The sequence below is a fragment of the Medicago sativa genome, chromosome 7 (genome assembly GCF_051527215.1).
Source record: "Medicago sativa cultivar Bolivia chromosome 7, Bolivia_mono, whole genome shotgun sequence".
Classification (NCBI taxonomy): domain Eukaryota; kingdom Viridiplantae; phylum Streptophyta; class Magnoliopsida; order Fabales; family Fabaceae; genus Medicago; species Medicago sativa.
Genome location: NC_140755.1, coordinates 14,860,646 through 14,881,480, shown reverse-complemented (window position 1 = coordinate 14,881,480; position 20,835 = coordinate 14,860,646). Strand labels below are relative to the sequence as shown.

At 33.4% G+C, this 20,835-nt stretch overlaps 1 protein-coding gene, 1 long non-coding RNA gene and 1 pseudogene across 5 annotated transcripts; 2 read left to right on the top strand and 1 right to left on the bottom strand.

Moving 5' to 3' along the window:
- The first annotated feature begins 1,481 nt into the window (after positions 1-1,481).
- Positions 1,482-4,278, top strand: LOC146904500 (receptor-like protein kinase FERONIA pseudogene; annotated as a pseudogene). Its single transcript, XR_015018820.1, has one exon. The product of XR_015018820.1 is annotated as a receptor-like protein kinase FERONIA pseudogene (transcript).
- A 6,188-nt stretch (positions 4,279-10,466) lies between these two features.
- LOC146904498 (receptor-like protein kinase FERONIA) lies at positions 10,467-18,696 on the bottom strand. The gene is made up of 2 exons (XM_085728299.1): positions 17,433-18,696; positions 10,467-10,853 (listed from the first exon to the last, which is right to left on the bottom strand). Exons 1-2 carry the CDS (start codon positions 18,684-18,686, stop codon positions 10,467-10,469), a joined length of 1,641 nt encoding a protein of 546 aa, XP_085584425.1. The 5' UTR covers positions 18,687-18,696.
- LOC146904499 (uncharacterized) lies at positions 11,085-17,281 on the top strand. 3 transcript variants are annotated; one of them, XR_015018275.1, is made up of 5 exons: positions 11,085-11,426; positions 12,111-12,217; positions 13,710-13,809; positions 14,070-15,703; positions 17,199-17,281. It is a non-coding gene; the product is annotated as an uncharacterized LOC146904499 (long non-coding RNA). The 3 variants fall into 3 exon arrangements; XR_015018276.1 differs by having other exon boundaries at positions 11,085-12,217; positions 14,070-14,912; positions 15,597-15,703; XR_015018274.1 differs by having other exon boundaries at positions 11,091-12,217.
- Positions 18,697-20,835: the final 2,139 nt, after the last annotated feature.

Below are 20,835 nucleotides of genomic sequence, written 5' to 3'. Positions count from 1 at the left end.
GATATTTGATATAAGGATTAAAAACTATGAGATTAGATTAGAATTGAATTGTAATAAAATAGCGTCTAGACTTGGTTTGATTAGGATTAGATCATTAAATCATTTCAACAATCCCAAGACTAGACAAGTCTACTCACTCATGTTCTTTGTAGACAAAAGACATAAGTTAAAAGACATAGAATAATAAGACAAAAAAGTAAATTGCTGAATGTAAATTGCATAATTGTAAAGAACAAGAATATAAAAGTGCAGAAATTTTAGAACTAAAAGAGCTTTGAACAATTGCAAAACTTTTGATTTCTCTCAAGTATGATTACAAACATTCCAAGGTGATTCCAACTCTGATAACAATACTATTTATAGCCTAGCCTTAGACTACGCATTAAACTCGAATTACAAGGCATTAATAGGCAAATTCCAAGAGTTTTCAGCATTAAAAACTGACTGCATAACGTGCACGGTCGTGCTGATGAGGCATACAACCATGCTGGTTTCAAAACGTCCAAAAATGAGCCTATGAAGGGACGCACAATCGTACGGCTAAGGCGCAGGGTCCGTGCGTGTCACTCGTTGTTCCTGCGCACAGCCACACCAATCAGGGACGCACGACCAGGCAAAAGATGCGCACGACCGTGCTGGGTGAAAATGGCATGGAAACTTGATTTTTCTTCTTTTTTCTTGATTCTTTATCCTTGACTTTGATCCAAATGCATTGTTCTTCCTATTTTGACTCTGAAAACATAGCAAAGACTATTTGAAATAAAATAGTTCCAAAATAAAATTAAAACACACAACTTTTATTGAAATTAAAGACTAAAAACAACACAAACTATGACTCGTCACCCATCATATTGCTTTCCAAAGATCATCAAGATGAGCCAATGTCACAATTACAATACAGTTTGGCCATTCAAATCAATTCTCAACCATGATAGAAAACTAAATTTGTGAGAATGAGAAGATATTATTGATTAAGTGATTCTATTACAAGCAGTAGTTTATATACAAGTTGGAAATGAAAGCTCATCATAACTAACTTGTAACAAACTAAAATGTAACTGAAATGAAAATGAAATCTTAGCTAATTAAGAGATAACTTGCGCTCCAAGCTAACTAGTCATTAGTGATGTTATGTGCCCTCTTTCTCATCTGTTTGTATTGCTAATAGCCATAATATAAGCTCAAGCTTCCTTATGAAAATTAAATACTCCAATGATGTATGGGAAATTTTACCTCTCTTTAATTTGCAGGACCAGCTCTTTCACTTAATGAGAGTGAGAGTTTAAAATATGATAATGGTGATGTAGTCGCCACTGTTTTTTTTAATGTGACTACTTTAAAATGCAGCCATTAATTATTTTAATGTGGTTTTTGTAACAAAGAGATCTTTTGACCATTTCAAAGTTGTCAATTTCACAGAAATTTACTTTCCTACCTCTCAATGTTTATAAGAATAAATAAATGTAACTTCTAGCATTCCAAACCTCAACAACAACAGAATCAATCTTTCTTCACCCTCTTCTAACACACAACTATGGCAAACTCGATAAACAAGAAACTTTATACTAAAATCACCCTACTATCTCTCCTTTTCATATTGTTTCTTTTAGTAGCTAAATCAGTAGCATACAGCCCTGATTTCAGTTTAGCCATCGGTTGTGGCTCCTCAACAAACACTACCTTAGATAAACGAATTTGGGTTGGTGATAATATTGATAACAAAAATCTCTTTACTTTCATTGAACCAAAAACCACAAACCCATCTCTTAAAACATCACCTAGTTCCCCTTCAAACATCCAAATTCCATACACAACCACGCGTATCTCTCTCTCAAGTTTCACATATTCATTTTCTACCATCACTAGTTCGCCTGTTTTTGTTCGTCTTCATTTTTACCCAACATCTTATCAAACCTTTGAACCTTCGAAAGCATTTTTTTCAGTTGAAGTAAACAACAAAATTACCCTTCTTAAAAACTTCAACCCTTCACTTTGGATTCATGAAGATGGGGAAAAAATCACCAAAGAATATTGCATTCAAATCAAATCAAATGAGAAGCTAAACATAACTTTCATTCCGGCCAATAATATAAATCAATCAAATCCTTATTATGCTTTCATTAATGGAATAGAAGTCGTGTCTATGCCTTCTTTTCTCTATTACACAAACCTCACTGACCCAAAATATCATTTGAAATCACTTGACTTAGACAACACGGACTACCAAGTTCTTAACGACAAAGCGCTAGAGACGGTTTATAGAGTCAATGTTGGTGGCAATCAAGTTCCACCAAACCAAGATACTGGTATGTTTCGTAATTGGGACAATGATTTTCCTCGTTACTTGGAGAAACAATACCCACAAAGCATATCAAGTGATTTTAAACATCATCTTAACTATGAAAACAACACCACTCAAAATTACACTGCACCAGAAGCTGTGTACTTAACTGCAAGAAGTTACGGAAAGTATGTGACAGAGGAGTACAATGTTACTTGGAGTTTTGAAGTTGATTCTAGTTTTACTTATATGGTAAGGTTGCATTTTTGTGAGTTTGATGGGAATATAACAAATCCAGGTGATAGAGCCTTTCAGATTTTCATAGTTAACAGTTTTGCTGAGGAAAACGCTGATGTGATAAGGTGGAGTGGAGCTCGTATGGTTCCTATTCATAAGGATTATGTCGTGTCTATGTACTCTGAAGAAGGAAGCTCTCAAATTGAAAGAGTTAACCTTTCAATCAAGCTTCAACGAGCACCAGAAACTATGTACACAATATATCGTGATGTCCTGCTGAATGGATTTGAGATTTTCAAAATAAGTGATAAAAACAATAATTTATTTGGATTGAATCCAAAACCCTTTACTCTATCTCCCGCAGGACAAGGTTTACCAACTGAACAATCGAAGAAATCAACCATAGTTATCGTTGTTGTGGTTGTAGTTTCATGTCTTATGCTAGCATCTGTTATTGGAATAATAGTTTTTGTTAGAAGGAGAAGAAGATTTGAATCTCATATTGAAGAAATGGATGGAAGCTCATGGAAAAAAAAGAAAGAAGGCGAAGTTTCTTCGCCTTTACCATCTCATCTATGCCGTTATTTTACAATAACAGAGATAAGAGCGGCTACAAACAACTTCGACGATGTTTTCATCATTGGAGTTGGAGGGTTCGGCAACGTGTACAAAGGTTATATTGATGGAGACATACCAGTTGCGATAAAACGTCTTAAACCAGGTTCTCAACAAGGTGTAAATGAGTTCATGAATGAGATAGAGTTACTCTCTCAACTTCGTCATATTCACTTGGTTTCTCTCATTGGATATTGCAACGAAGGTGAGGAGATGATTCTCGTTTACGACTTCATGCAACATGGCACTCTCCGCGAATATCTTTATGGTTCGGATAATGAACCACTTACTTGGAAGAAAAGACTTGAGATTCTGTTGGGGGCAGCAAGGGGGTTGCATTATCTTCATGCAGGTGCAAAGCACAATATCATACACCGTGACGTGAAAAGTACCAACATATTGTTGGATGAAAAATGGGTGGCCAAGGTGTCTGATTTCGGGTTATCAAAAGTGGGACCAACAGGAATGTCTATGACTCACGTCAGCACCGTGGTGAAGGGTAGTCTTGGATATTTAGATCCAGAATACTACCTTCGTCAAAGGTTGACTCTAAAATCCGACGTGTATTCTTTCGGTGTTGTCCTTCTTGAGGTGCTGTGTGCGAGACCACCGTTGATTCGTTCTTCGGAAAAGAAAAAAGCGAGTTTAGTTGTTTGGTTTAAAAAATGTTACAATGAAGGTGTCATAATTGAAGAGATGGTAGATCTGTTCATAAAAGATTCGATAACAAGTGAGTGTTTGAAATGTTATTGTCAAATGGTGTTGAGTTGTTTGCATGATGATGGAAATCAACGGATGTCGATGAGTGATGTGGTTGGAGCTTTAGAGTTAGCATTGCAGTTGGAGATGAGTGAGGAGGATAGTAAGTTTGGTTGGACTCATGAAAAGGAAAAAAGTGAGGAAAGACAACAAGTGTCGCAGTTTACAAATGAAGATGGAAGTGATGTGCGTTTCACGAGTAGCAGTGATGATTACGGGTCTCAAACAAGCAAGGTAAGCACCATTTCAGCTAGTACAGAAGAACAACATCTATTTTCTACTACGGTGTTTTCTGAGATCGGGAATCCGAGAGCACGATAGATAGTTGTCACTCATCCCAAAATTTCGAAATGTATGTTTTATAAAGATAAAATAAAAATTCAGATTACTATAGTGTAATTTTATCGTTTATAATTTGTTGACGTTGCATACATGACGGATTGAAGATATGCTCCAGGAAAAACTCAAGTCTCAAATTTAAAAGTTACAATGTCTAATACTAGTTTGTAAGAATCATTTATAAAATCTTAATAATAAGAAAACTTTTTTTTTTTTTGAGGAATAATAATAAGAAAACTTATCGTATCAAATTTAGTACAATATCCAATCAAGTCAGAATTAATCAAATCAGTGTGATTTAGTTTGTTTTAATGACAAAATTTATGGAATCGTATAACACATTTATTGAAATGCAAAAACATTACATGGCAGAAAAGGCCTCAAACTAAGTTTGACGTCTCAAATTCATCGGCAAGCATCTGCAGCACCTCAATACATTTATTAAAATAAAATAAAAATAAGGACATAAACGTGGGGTGACTAGGACAAGAAAACAGAAAGTGCAAAACCTTAATCTCCTCGTTAAAAACCATTCTATAAAAACTATTGTGAATATAAAAATAAAGTGCAAAGCAATGAACTAAACTAAACTAACATATTTTTCTGATCAAAAAGTAGTTTTTGTAGATCGGGAGGAGAGGACTGTGTATGTGTTCTTGGTTTTGTGACATAAGAGAATTATGGAGGGAAGGATGTCGAAACACGGTAGCACAAGAGAGCTTCTGGTGGTGGAATAAGAGAGATAAATGGCGGACTACAAGAATCTTACCTTTTAGTGACAACCGCTTCGCGTAAGAAAATGTCATTTTGCAGTAGGTATAAGATAAATTACCTATACCTATGGCTGTTTTTTCGTAGTAACTTTTTTTCCTATACATACAGAATTTGTCCGTCGCTATAACCTATATTGACAGAATTTAAACTGGCTGAACATTTTAGTTTTACCTAAAAGTTTTGGTTGTGGATATAGACCTTATTTAGAACTTACAATATTTTTACATCACTATACAATTTAGCGACAACCAATATACTCACATCACAATCCTGATGCATAATTAGTAGAAAAACATATTAACAAAATTCAGTTAATTAAAAAGTAAATACAATAAATTGAATAATTTCATTTATGAAACAATAAAATAAAACTTCTATTATATTGAATATGTCAAGTCTTACAAGCATGTCAAATTACAAAAGAGCTAAAATTAACAACCTATGAGTATTATATTTGTACTTATTTTCATTTGGATTTAAAATCTATAGTACAAACGCCAATAACTGCAAGAAGCCATCCTTGCAAAAGAAGCAAGAAGCCTACAATCATAAGAGCCAATTTCCTGCACTTAACCTTTAAGGTACCCTTGCCTCTTTGCCAATTTCTATTCCATCTCAACTTCCACAATCCTCCTCTCGAGACCCCTAATAAATTAATAACATATACATAAATCCAATGCAAAACATAATAAACTTCAGTAAATAATTGGTACTTACGTAAAAGTTGTCGATGAGTTTGTAAAAAACATGATAAACTTACCATAAACTATAGTATGAAGTCAAAGCATATGGGACAAAAACTGAGCAACCTACTTAATTAAAAATCAGCCAGCATATATATTACCAATCACCACGGACAAACCAAATCAAAACTTACGATCAATCTTGCAACCTTTTATTTGACAATTACCCCATCTTTTCGAGTGTAGATATCTTCCGTTCAGACATCTCCTACAAGATATTTGTGCCTTAGAATAAACATAAACACTGCAACAAATTCAAGCAGCCCAAAAAACATTTAGAGAAATGACGAAATTCATTAATCTTTCGGATCAAGAATTCAAAAGAAATACATAAATTTAACAAGTATAAATTGTATTGTTTTTAAAAAAGACTAAGTTGTGGAGAAAATTGTATCTCATGTTTGCCCATGCAACTGTGGAGGAAAAAAAAACTTGTTACTGCCAAGACAGAAAAGAGAAACATACTAAAAAGACTAATTTAGTTTATAGTTTGCTGCTAATATGACCATGCATGTATTTATGGTGGCAAAACTTCCAAATATCCGCAAGATTGAGCAAGAAGTTTCTGTTGTTGTTGATGGAGTTGTAAGATTTGCTATTGAGGGGTTGGCGTATTCATCGTATTAGCTAATCAAATTACAAATAGACAAAGATTCTCACTCAAAACACAAGTTCAAAATATAGCATACTTTCACAAAATTTCACAAATCAATATCGATAACATCAACCAAAACCATAATAGCTGGAGGAAAAAGGTGGAGACACAAACCTTTTCGTTTTTGACACCGAGCTTCTCTTGTTGCGAGCAAGTACGAAGGATGAGACACGGTCACGCGAACTAACTGCGTCCCGAATCAACACGGATGGAGGGGGTAAAGTGAACTATTTATGCAAACCAAATCAAAAAATCCAGACCCACCAAGATTAGTGTTGAAATATATGTAGTTATATTCATTTTAGAGTTAGTTAAGGGTACTAATGTAGTCACTATATAAGTCACAAGTTGACTCTTTTGTAACACACTTTTCACTTTTGTATCTCTTCAACTATTATCAATACAATAATTTTTCAAGCTTTTTCTCTCAACTTTCATGGATGCCATGTTTCTCAACATGGTATCAGAGCTTATCTGGTATCCTCCTTGAAAGATTTTCCGCTGCATTTTCTTGAGAAAATTTTAATTTTCTCATCTTCAATTTCAATTTCCTTTCTCTCGTTTTCTTTCTCAATTCGTTTCCTCTGCGTCCTTTTCTTGATATTTCGATCTTTGTTCTTGTTTTAATAATCATTGTTTCAATGTCCAAATTCGGTTATGATTTCTTGATCAGAATCCATGCTCTGATTCAATTTCATAATCGATATGTATTCGTTTTCATAGCAATTCGTTCTCGTCATTTTCTCCCCAAATCCTAGGGTTTTGAAATTTCTTGTTCAATTTCATCTTCAATTCGTTTTTCTTGCTCGAAATCGCTTGTTACTGCGGTTTTCCCCAAATCTTTGGTTCCTTATTCATGTTATTGTTCGTCTCGAGCGTGATTCCATTTTGCGCTCTATGTTTTGCAATTCTCGTTCGATTCTACTTCGATTTATTGATTAGAATCAAATTTCAGGTTCAATTTAGTGCTTGATTCAATTTTCTTCTTCTGTTCTTGCTCGATTGGGTATCTGTTCTCATCACAATTCTGTTTGTGCTTTTTTTTTTTCCTTTCCCAATTCTGTTACGATTTCTTGTATGAGTCAGTTACATGTTCTAGGTTTCACGATTCAATTTCAATTCATTGTTTTTGACTTTGAATCACTGTTTCTGTTTCAATTTATTACGATTTATCATAATCGTTCCTCTACTTTTGGCTCTTGATAGTGAAAGTCAGAAATTTGAGATATGTCTATGAAGTTTATAAGCTTCGCTGAAGGTGCAATGTACTTCTGTTTGAGGAAATCTCCACTCTTTGTGGTTCAGTGTTTGGTAACCACTTCTGGGACTGCAATTGCCTTTTTTTTTCTCAAGATATTCTGGTTGTTGAGATTCGTTTTCAGTGTGCCTTGTGTTTTGTGTTGTGATTTGGCTCTTGCAATTTGAGACTATTTTGCTAGTGGTTATTGAAAGTCTTCACTGATTCGATCAAATCAGTTGTTTCTATTCCTCACAAATCTACTACAGAATTCACCATATGATATGCAATTCTGTTTGTGTTGTGCTTTAGTTCTCTATGATATGAAATTCTGGAGGATTGTCTTTGACATTCCTTGGTTCTGATTTTACAACACCATCAGCGGTCATGGATGCTGAGATGGTGCATGCTCATCACTTTGAACTCTCCTGTTTTGTTGATTTGGACCATTCTTCACTGCTGTTGATTCTTAGTGGATTGGCTTTCTTCATGTATAGACCTTTTTTGTTGGATTCCTCATGTTTGGTGTTCTAAATCTTCATGAGCAGATTCTTTGGCCTTGTTATTGTTGGATGTGCCCTGTCTTATGCAGGTTGCATTTGCTTGACTCCTTTATTCTCTAGCTGGTTTATTGATGAGCTATCCACTTTTAGCACAATCTGAGTATTGATGCTTCACTCTATAGCCATCAACCATGCTCTCTTGCTTATTTTCTGATGTTAATTGTTGAGTCCTCTGATGTGCTTACTACCTTTTAGCACAACTTGAGTATTGTGCATCACTTTGTAGCCATCAAGACACTTTCTGATGTTAATTGTTGAGTCCTCTGATGTGCTAACTACCTTTTAGCACAACTTTAGTATTGTGCATCACTTTGTAGCCATCAAGACCCTTTAACATTTTTTTTCTTTCTCTCTTACCTTTGGCTTCTACCTATGGTAGTTAAGCATTTTGCCCTTTGTTGGCCTTATTGATGTTAACTTTTGTTAAGTGGTTAAGCCTTGAGTTGTGGCTTCTGCTTAATGGTTAAGCATTTCTCTCTATAGCTTTCTTTTTATCAGTTTTCGGCCAGAGTTTGGACATTATTTGGATATGGTTTTGTGGCGTATTTCTTACTCCTATACTGTGTTGGAGGAGTTATATGGCCATGGTTTTCTGCTGATGATTAGCCTTTGTAGTTTGTGATAGACCACTCTTACCTTCCTGTTATGGAATGGCTGGTTGTTCACACTTTCTGGAAGTTTTTCATTGATGTCATACTTGCTGGCTATTCATACTTGGCTGGTGATGATCTTGTTTTTGTTAGTAGTTGGCCTACAGTGTTTCTTGTATGAAGATTGAAGAGCAAATTCTGTTTGGAAGCTTTCTCTTATGGTTTGAAGCTTTGTATTGGTCATTTCTTTTTCTGTTTGGTGTTTGCTTTGTAATTCAAACTCAAGCTAAGAGTTCTCTTACCTTGAGTTTGAGGGAGGCTGTTGAAATATATGTAGTTATATTCATTTTAGAGTTAGTTAAGGGTACTAGTGTAGTCACTATAGAAGTCACAAGTTGACTCTTTTGTAACACACTTTTCACTTTTGTATCTCTTCAACTATTATCAATACAATAATTTTTCAAGCTTTTTCTCTCAACTTTCATGGATGCCATGTTTCTCAACAATTAGAATAATTATTTTTTTACAAGATTATGACATAAAACCCCAAAATCGCTATCCCAAAAAAACAACAAATTTATAATCAAAATTGAAATTTCAGTTAAGCTAGAATTATGAAACCCCGATATTTGACACAATACGGATATGATATGACACCGATACGGGAATTTTGAAAAAAATCCCGATACGATACGGCGTCGATATGTTAATAAAAAATTATATTTAAAATTAAATATATAAATGCACAATATTTAAATATAACTAAAATTTATAATGGATAAAACGTGATGCAACAACTAACCACCGATTAAAACATAAGATAGAGTCATTAGATGAACCAGTTATTATCTTGGCAACAAACAATTGTTTCCCAAACCACAAGCCAATCATTGAAACAAACAATCTTATTAAGAAGAGATTAAAGAGAGAAGAAGATATTAACGGGAGAAGGACAGAAGAACAGAGCATAGAGAGAAGAATAGTAGAAATAGCAAAAATGTAAGAAAGAGGATTTGAACATGCATTTTATTCAAGAATGATGCTAGATTCTGAGTACATCATCAAAAACTGTTCTGTTCAAAGCTTATGTTGTTATGATAAATATGCTTGTTCTTAACAGAACGTTGTTATGTTGATTTGGGTGCTGTATATAGGATAAGAGAAGGCTTCTGGCGTGTGTAATGAATCATTAATTGGATACCCTTCTATATGGTTGTTTATTTTTACTTTAGGTTCAAATGATGTCGTGATAGTAATATTTTTTTTAATTGGCTAAAACTTACTGAAGTCAATCCATATGCAATGATGATATAGTCCATAAAATGACAAGTTCATGTCTGTTACTTAAGAGTTATATGGGAATTTAGAACATCACTTGAGGTCTTTTCCACACGAATTCAGACAACGGTGCATTTTATGCATAAATTATCAATTCATGTATTTTCCTATGAGGCGAATAAGAAACTCCACACTTGGTAAATGGGTGGTACTTGGGATATTTGTTTTCCAGACGAAACAATATGATATATATTTATGAGGAGAAAAGCTACAACTATTAGATATTTGAATAACGATTCTAATTATGCAAGTAAAGTGTCTTTTACAGAGGTAATGTATAAGACAAACAAAGAAGAAAAAAGTGCAAATACCCGCTCAAGAGTTAGAAAACTTGCTTAATTTGAGGAACATTTTATTTTATTTTGTTCTTTTACGAGTTTTCTAGCCAAACAAATTTGCAGACGTTTGGAATTGTGTTTGTGACGACTCTTATCTAAAGACCGCCAACCTCCGTTCTTTGTCTTCCACGACATTGCTTCCATTTCAATATGAGATTTAGATTGTCTTCTTCTTTGAGCAAAAACCATCATTCCAACAATAGATGCTAGCATGAGACATGAAACTACAACCAGAACAAAAATAACCAACGTGTATTTCTTTGACTTTTGAGTTGGTATCGGTAAAACTTTTTCCATGGGAGATATAATGGGTTTTGGATTCGATCCAAATAGATTATTATTTTTATCACTTGTTTTGAAAATCTCGATTCCTGTAATATCCCGCTGAATTTGTAATAAATTTTCGTATCGGCTACATGTCAGAACAGAAATAATTGTTAAAAGGATTAATTATTTGTTGAGAAATCGACGATATTTGGTAAGTATCTCGTAATATTATTCCAACGGGCTTGAGAAGTTAAATGGTTACGAGTTAACGAATGCTATTTGTATTTTTTTTTTCTTGAAGGACATTTTGGTAACTTGGAACTTTTGATATTTTTAAACAAGGGGCAAAATGGTAATTTTGTCACTTAAGATTATTTAAGTGGAAAAACCACAAGCTTCCACATTATTCTACTCACTTCTCTCTCTAAGTTCACAATTTTTCTCCTCCCTTCCTCTAGAGTTCGGTCCTCTCCACTCATAATTCTCATTCAACCAAAAATTCAATCCAACAAACTCTCATCCAAATCTCAAGCAAACCAACATGCAATATTCCCAAATTGATCCTTGAAGCTTTGGGTAACTAGTGCAAACTTGTTTTCCTCCTAATCCCCTCTATTGACCGAGTTTTCCCCTATCTCCTCTTTTCTATGGAGCTGTTTGATTTTCATATAATCACTTGCTACTGTTAAGGTAAGCCGCTGCTATATGGCCTGGTGATTGGTTTGTTCTTGTATAGTGTGATTTTGGTTTAAGGAGTATTGATTTTTTTGCTACTGCCATAGGCTTCTTATATTAGATGTGAAGATAGCTTGTTTAGTGCCTATTTGGTGGATGTTAAGTTAGCTTTTTATGTTAGATTTCTACTGCTATAACAAGAATTTGGGCTGGACAGTGAAAGCTATGGCAGAAGTGATTATTCTTACACTTTATGAAATAAAAGTTAAAATTCGTGTAGACCTTCTGTCATAAAAACAGTCGTAAATACTTGTGCAGGAATCATTTTTGAGTGGGAATAAAACCATCGGAAAATAGACAAAATTTCACATGAAATTGGCTTTGGAAAACCTTAATTTCGTTATGCTATGATTGAGAAAATTGAGCTAGAACTTGCTGTTGCTGAACTGAAAATCTGCACTATTGCTTCTGATTGTTCTGTTGTATCTTTTTGTACATACATCATTTTGGAATGGAACTTGGACCATTTGAAAGAAGACAAAATTTACCATGAAATAGACTTTGGAATGGCTTAATTAAATTATGTTATGATGGAGAAATTTGAGCTACAAGTTTCAGTTTTTGAATAACAAAATCTGCACTAATGTTGGAATGTTCATGTTAAAATATTCGGTTCGCCGGCCATATTGAATGGACAAGGACTGAAGCGGGGGTCTGAAAATAAGGTTTCTAAGAGCAAGAGAAGAAGGCAGAAGTGAAGAGCAATGGTTGATGCTTATTTGTTCAAGGATTCAGAATAGGATGAGGTGAGTTCCTTTAGTTAGAAAACCCACCTTTGGGTAGTAAATTATACCATTAAATTTCCAATGTGTGATTATGAGTTATTAGAATAATGTGACATAAATATAGCATGACTATTATGCCATATGAATGGTACTTCTGAAACAGAATAAAAATGAGATAGTAGAATGATTATTTCTGAATTAGGTAACCTTATTAGTGTATTCTAAAATATCTTTTATGTTAATAAGTATGTTGATGTTAGTATAAATGTTGGAGGGAAATTAACGACGCAACTGATGCATATATATTTATAAAAACGATTTGAAAGAAAATTTGAAATGCAACCTATGAGTAATATGCTCGCATTGAATTATAGAAAATCACAGAAAAATGGAAATGAGGAGAAAAATTGAAATAAGTAACATGCTCATAGAAGAAAAAAAAAAAAAAAGAATATTAAAAAAAAAATCTCCGTTCACCACAACGAAGAGATAATGTGGTATATTTCCGTTCACCACAACGAAGAGATAATGTGGTATATATTTCCGTTCACCACAACGAAGAGATAATGTGGTATATTTTTCCGTTCACCACAACGAAGAGATAATGTGGTATATTTCCGTTCACCACAACGAAGAGATAATGTGGTATATTTTTCCGTTCACCACAACGAAGAGATAATGTGGTATATTTCCGTTCACCACAACGAAGAGATAATGTGGTATATATTTCCGTTCACCACAACGAAGAGATAATGTGGTATATTTCCGTTCACCACAACGAAGAGATAATGTGGTATATCCCGTTCGCCACAACGAAGAGATAATGTGGTTTATGTACAAATAATGAAAAGAGATAAATGATGAGATAATTTATATTGAGTGGTACAAATGAGAAAATAATTTATATTGACGGGATAGTTTATGTTGAGTTGTACAAATGAGAAAATAATTTATATACTTTATTGATAGTAAATTCACACCATGAGATTCGATGATAAAGTATACGAGAATGTGTCAAATTTCAGTAGCTTTGTACTTTAGAGAAGTGTATCGATATGAAAATTATGTTTGGAATGAATTAGCTACGAAGCAATATTTTATGAGCATTTTACTAATCGTTGGAAAGGAGGAATTTTAGTTATGGAACTCCGGCTTAGTTAGCCGAAACTAGTTGTTATCGGAAAAGAATCAGAGACATACTCCAATAAGTATGTCAAAGTATAAGTTATACCGGAATACGATAGATTGGATATATGTTTATGATTATTATTATGTTTATGATTAAAGTTATGAGTATGACTATATTTATTGTATGATCAAAATAATATTTCAGACATCTATTGCAGTTATCCCTTGATCGCGGAGTTATGCATAATGAAATTGTATAAACCCAAAATGGGTTGAGGTTATAAAGAGATGGTGATCCTAGGTTCCCCAAGGTTGCCTACAACATAGGATAGATGGAACTCACTGAGACATCTTGTCTCACCCCAATTCCTTTTATTTATTTCAGATATACGAGTTATTATACGACATGATGATTCTTGATGAAGAAGCAAAAGTAGCTGGACCGTATAAAGTACACGTCAGTGGTACTATTTCTGAGATAACAGGTGATAAATTCTATAATTTGTTCAGAGAGTATTTATTTATTGTAATTTTAATGTACCCAACACCAAGTTTAACACACATGCTAGATATCCTAGGTGATTTCTAGTAGGGGTGTTTCAATTTGGTATCAGAGCAGGTCGATTCAGATCGTGCCTTGGGTCAGTAGAATTCAATAAGATGTAGTGTGACTATTGGGTTCCAGATATTTATTCCAATTGTCATATCTAGTTGAGCCTGATCAACTCAGTCTAGTATATGACAGGTAGGACAAATGTCCGAGAGCTGAATAGGACCCAGGAGGAATGAAGCATAAGAAGAAGGAAGTCAGGGTGTCAGGTTTTATAGAAAATTTTGATATGGAAGTATTTGACGCCAATGGTGGCTGGTACCTCAGTCAAAAAGAATCAGTTAGTAACAATATATGTTTGAGACTAAAAGTAAATGTATGGGAGAATTATTTGTGTTTATTAGCAGGTAAACTTTAAATTTCGAGGACGAAATTTCTTTAAGGGGGGTAGATTGTAATATCCCGCTGAATTTGTAATAAATTTTCGTATCGGCTACATGTCAGAACAGAAATAATTGTTAAAAGGATTAATTATTTGTTGAGAAATCGACGATATTTGGTAAGTATCTCGTAATATTATTCCAACGGGCTTGAGAAGTTAAATGGTTACGAGTTAACGAATGCTATTTGTATTTTTTTTTTCTTGAAGGACATTTTGGTAACTTGGAACTTTTGATATTTTTAAACAAGGGGCAAAATGGTAATTTTGTCACTTAAGATTATTTAAGTGGAAAAACCACAAGCTTCCACATTATTCTACTCACTTCTCTCTCTAAGTTCACAATTTTTCTCCTCCCTTCCTCTAGAGTTCGGTCCTCTCCACTCATAATTCTCATTCAACCAAAAATTCAATCCAACAAACTCTCATCCAAATCTCAAGCAAACCAACATGCAATATTCCCAAATTGATCCTTGAAGCTTTGGGTAACTAGTGCAAACTTGTTTTCCTCCTAATCCCCTCTATTGACCGAGTTTTCCCCTATCTCCTCTTTTCTATGGAGCTGTTTGATTTTCATATAATCACTTGCTACTGTTAAGGTAAGCCGCTGCTATATGGCCTGGTGATTGGTTTGTTCTTGTATAGTGTGATTTTGGTTTAAGGAGTATTGATTTTTTTGCTACTGCCATAGGCTTCTTATATTAGATGTGAAGATAGCTTGTTTAGTGCCTATTTGGTGGATGTTAAGTTAGCTTTTTATGTTAGATTTCTACTGCTATAACAAGAATTTGGGCTGGACAGTGAAAGCTATGGCAGAAGTGATTATTCTTACACTTTATGAAATAAAAGTTAAAATTCGTGTAGACCTTCTGTCATAAAAACAGTCGTAAATACTTGTGCAGGAATCATTTTTGAGTGGGAATAAAACCATCGGAAAATAGACAAAATTTCACATGAAATTGGCTTTGGAAAACCTTAATTTCGTTATGCTATGATTGAGAAAATTGAGCTAGAACTTGCTGTTGCTGAACTGAAAATCTGCACTATTGCTTCTGATTGTTCTGTTGTATCTTTTTGTACATACATCATTTTGGAATGGAACTTGGACCATTTGAAAGAAGACAAAATTTACCATGAAATAGACTTTGGAATGGCTTAATTAAATTATGTTATGATGGAGAAATTTGAGCTACAAGTTTCAGTTTTTGAATAACAAAATCTGCACTAATGTTGGAATGTTCATGTTAAAATATTCGGTTCGCCGGCCATATTGAATGGACAAGGACTGAAGCGGGGGTCTGAAAATAAGGTTTCTAAGAGCAAGAGAAGAAGGCAGAAGTGAAGAGCAATGGTTGATGCTTATTTGTTCAAGGATTCAGAATAGGATGAGGTGAGTTCCTTTAGTTAGAAAACCCACCTTTGGGTAGTAAATTATACCATTAAATTTCCAATGTGTGATTATGAGTTATTAGAATAATGTGACATAAATATAGCATGACTATTATGCCATATGAATGGTACTTCTGAAACAGAATAAAAATGAGATAGTAGAATGATTATTTCTGAATTAGGTAACCTTATTAGTGTATTCTAAAATATCTTTTATGTTAATAAGTATGTTGATGTTAGTATAAATGTTGGAGGGAAATTAACGACGCAACTGATGCATATATATTTATAAAAACGATTTGAAAGAAAATTTGAAATGCAACCTATGAGTAATATGCTCGCATTGAATTATAGAAAATCACAGAAAAATGGAAATGAGGAGAAAAATTGAAATAAGTAACATGCTCATAGAAGAAAAAAAAAAAAAAAAAAGAATATTAAAAAAAAAATCTCCGTTCACCACAACGAAGAGATAATGTGGTATATTTCCGTTCACCACAACGAAGAGATAATGTGGTATATATTTCCGTTCACCACAACGAAGAGATAATGTGGTATATTTTTCCGTTCACCACAACGAAGAGATAATGTGGTATATTTCCGTTCACCACAACGAAGAGATAATGTGGTATATTTTTCCGTTCACCACAACGAAGAGATAATGTGGTATATTTCCGTTCACCACAACGAAGAGATAATGTGGTATATATTTCCGTTCACCACAACGAAGAGATAATGTGGTATATTTCCGTTCACCACAACGAAGAGATAATGTGGTATATCCCGTTCGCCACAACGAAGAGATAATGTGGTTTATGTACAAATAATGAAAAGAGATAAATGATGAGATAATTTATATTGAGTGGTACAAATGAGAAAATAATTTATATTGACGGGATAGTTTATGTTGAGTTGTACAAATGAGAAAATAATTTATATACTTTATTGATAGTAAATTCACACCATGAGATTCGATGATAAAGTATACGAGAATGTGTCAAATTTCAGTAGCTTTGTACTTTAGAGAAGTGTATCGATATGAAAATTATGTTTGGAATGAATTAGCTACGAAGCAATATTTTATGAGCATTTTACTAATCGTTGGAAAGGAGGAATTTTAGTTATGGAACTCCGGCTTAGTTAGCCGAAACTAGTTGTTATCGGAAAAGAATCAGAGACATACTCCAATAAGTATGTCAAAGTATAAGTTATACCGGAATACGATAGATTGGATATATGTTTATGATTATTATTATGTTTATGATTAAAGTTATGAGTATGACTATATTTATTGTATGATCAAAATAATATTTCAGACATCTATTGCAGTTATCCCTTGATCGCGGAGTTATGCATAATGAAATTGTATAAACCCAAAATGGGTTGAGGTTATAAAGAGATGGTGATCCTAGGTTCCCCAAGGTTGCCTACAACATAGGATAGATGGAACTCACTGAGACATCTTGTCTCACCCCAATTCCTTTTATTTATTTCAGATATACGAGTTATTATACGACATGATGATTCTTGATGAAGAAGCAAAAGTAGCTGGACCGTATAAAGTACACGTCAGTGGTACTATTTCTGAGATAACAGGTGATAAATTCTATAATTTGTTCAGAGAGTATTTATTTATTGTAATTTTAATGTACCCAACACCAAGTTTAACACACATGCTAGATATCCTAGGTGATTTCTAGTAGGGGTGTTTCAATTCCATTCAACGTAACATCACGATATCGTGTGTGCATAGTATCTGGTAATCGTTGTAGCTTGATCGAAAGATTAACTCTTTCGATTTGAGAGCTTCCTCTTTTTGAGCTCATACTCACAACATAATCCTTATGAACAGGAACCATGCGAGCACCACTCCAGTAAATCACATCAGCATTTGGTTCAGCCAAGATATCATCTATAAAAATCTGAAAAACTCTATCACCTGGATTCTTGATATGCCAATCAAACTCGCAAAAATGTAACCTTACCATATAAGTAAAAGCAACATCAACTTCAAAATTCCAAGTTACATTGTAATCTTCTGTGGCATACATTCCATAACTTCTTGCAGTTAAGTATACACTTTCTGGTGCAGTGTAATTTGGAATGGTATTTTTTAAATAGTTTAGATGATGTGCAAAGTCTTTTGATACACTAAGTGGATACTGTTTTTCCAAGTAACGGGGAAAATCGTTGTCCCAATTACAAAGCATACCTGTATCGTTACTTGGTGGAACTTCATTATCACCAACATTGATCCTATAAAGCATCTCGAGAGCTTTGTCGTTATGAATTTGGTATTCCGTGTTGTCTAAGTCAAGTGATTTTAAATGATAATTTGTGTCACTGAGGTTTGTGTAATAGAGAAAAGAAGGCATAGACACGACTTCGATTCCGTTAATGAAAGCATAATTAACATTTGATTGGTTTATGTTGTTGGGAATGAAAGTTATGTTTAGCTTCTCATTTGGTTTGATTTGAATGCAATATTCTTTGATGATATGATTCTCATCATCATGAAGCCAAAGTGAAGGGCTGAAGTTTTTAAGAAGGGTAAGATCGTTGTTTACTTTGACAGAGAAAAGAGCATTAGAGGGATCAAAGTGTTGGTATGAAGTTGGGTAAAAATGAAGGCGAATAAAAACAGGGGAACTAGGGATGCTAGAAAATGAGTATGTAAAATTTGAGAGAGAGATACGCGCGGTTGTGAATGGAATTTGAATATTGGAAAGGAAATTAGGAGATGATTTAAGAGAGGGATTTGTGGTTTTTGGTTCAATGAAACTAAAGAGATTTGAGTTATCAACATTATCACCAACCCACATTCGTTTATCTAAGGTAGTAGTGTTTGTTAAGGAACCACACTTGATGGCTAAATTGTAATCAGGGATGTACGAGTTAGCAACTTGAGGGAACAATAGGAAAAGTGGAGATAGTAATAGTAGGATACTTTGGTTGTGAAATTTATTATTTATGGAGTTCGGCATAGTTGTGTGAGAAGAGTAGATAATTTGTTTGTTGGTGAGGTTTGTGGGATACTAGAAGTTGCATATTTATTTAGAGGTGGGAAAGGAAATTTCTGTGAATCAAACTAGAGACTAGTCGTTAAATCGACCACTTTGAAATGGTCAAACGACCTCTTTGGAAAGCATTTTGGATCACATAATTGTGGAAAGAAAACACTCATTTATTTTGGGAAATAAAAAAATACACTCCTTTATCTCATTAAGTGACATATTTAGTTTAATAATGGTGATTAAGAAAACACAATAGTTACATATGAAAATGAAAATTTGTATTTGTCAAAAAAAAAAAAAAATGAAAATTTGTAGTTAACCTTAGTTTTTAGTTTTTAGAGAGAAACTCTACATTGTATCGAATTCTTCTCATCCTTCTTCGTCATCCACCAAACAGGTGGTTTTTCGCAATTTTTTAGTTTGAAATCATCCCTCTACATTATATATTTCTATTCTTTTATCGAAATTGTGGTTTTTAACTAAATATATTTTTCCTTAGTTTTGTCCTCAGCATGCGGCGTTGTTTTGTTCGTCGTCTTGGTAAGTCATTGTTTGGTTTTCACATCTTGCGGTGTTTCCTTGGTTCAGATTGAAATATTAACTTGACCTTTACACAGTCAATATGTGACCTGACCATCAATGTTAAAAATTATGAGGCATTGGAAGGGGAGTTTAGGACTTTACTTCAAACCGCGTCTATGCAGGCTGATCACGAGGATCAATGTCGTTGGAAGTTTGATTCAGCCGTTGGGTATACAGTTAGTGGTGTGTGTCAGTTCCTTACTAGCTATGCTCCCGGTACAACTTCTTAGAATACCAATATTTTTCCCATAAAATGTTCCTTTGAAGGTTTTGGTGTTTGTGTGACGGCTCTTCCGTAATAGATTGCCAACTAAAGATAATTTAATTTGTTGTGGTATTAATCATAATGATTCTCAGCTTTGTATGAGTGGTTGCGGTGACCGGGAAACGGCTTCCCATTTCTTTCTAGATTGTTGTTGTTTTGTGTCCATTTGGTATCTTGTTCGTAACTGGTAAGAATTTTTGGGGTTGATCTTGACGATATCACATTTATTCAATTCGGCAATATAGCAGGTGGATCAAAAGTGCGACGCTTTATTATGCAATTAATCTGGTTTTCTTATGCTTGTGAAATTCAGAAAGAAAGAAATAACATAATTTTTAATAGGCTAAAGTGCACTTTTCCCCCCTTAGCTTTCAAAAACTTGCAATTTTGGCCCCCTAACTATGAAAACTACAATTTTGGCCCCATAATTTTTAGCCCCATTGCAAATTTGGTCCTTTTGGTCAATTTTGACCGGTCAATGCCCATGTGGCATGCCACGTGGGTAATTATTAAATTAAAAAAAATAAAAAAAGCCACTTAATCATTTTTTAATTAAATAAATAAAAAATCTAATTAAAAATATTTAAAAAATCAGGAAAATTGAAAAATTAATAAAAAATTGAAAAAAATTCTGAAAATATTAAAAAATTCTGGAAAAATGAAAAATTAATAAAAAAAAATAATGGAAAATTGAAAAATTGAAAAATTACGGAAAAAATTTAAAAATTCTGGAAAAATAAAAAAAATCTGAAAAAATACGGGAAAAATTAAAAAATTCTGGAAAAATTAATAAAAATAAAATAATCTAAAATAATGAAAAATTCTGAAAAAAGTAAAGAAGATTAAAAAATTCTGGAAAAATGAAAAACTAATAAAAAAATTGAAAAAAATATTAAAAAATTTTGAAATTTTCGAAAAAATTAAAAAGATTAATCATTTTTAAAAAAATGAAATTTTTGAAATTAATTTCGAAATTTTCATTAGTATATATGTCGACTTAGGTTTTTTCAGTGTATTTATTTCCAAAAAAAAATCCGGGAATTTTTGCGTATTTATAAACCGGAAATTTTTGTGTATTTATAAACCGAGAATAAGGGAAAAATATGTGTATTTATAACTCGAGCTTAGGTTTTTTGTGTATTTTTCGAAATCTTCATTAGTATTTTTTCCGGGAATTTTTGTGTATTTATAAACCGGGAATTTTACAATGAAAATTTCGAAATATGCATATTACAATGAAAATTTTGAAATTTTTTTAAATATTTTCCAGAA

What these genes read in the sequence shown, in the direction of transcription:
- LOC146904498 (XM_085728299.1), bottom strand. Translation starts at nt 18,686, where the DNA reads ATGCCGAACTCCATAAATAATAAATTTCACAACCAAAGTATCCTACTA. An exon ending in TGCACACACGATATCGTGAT is followed by an intron (nt 10,854 to 17,432) that starts GTTACGTTGAAT and finishes TTACAAATTCAG; the next exon opens with CGGGATATTACAGGAATCGA.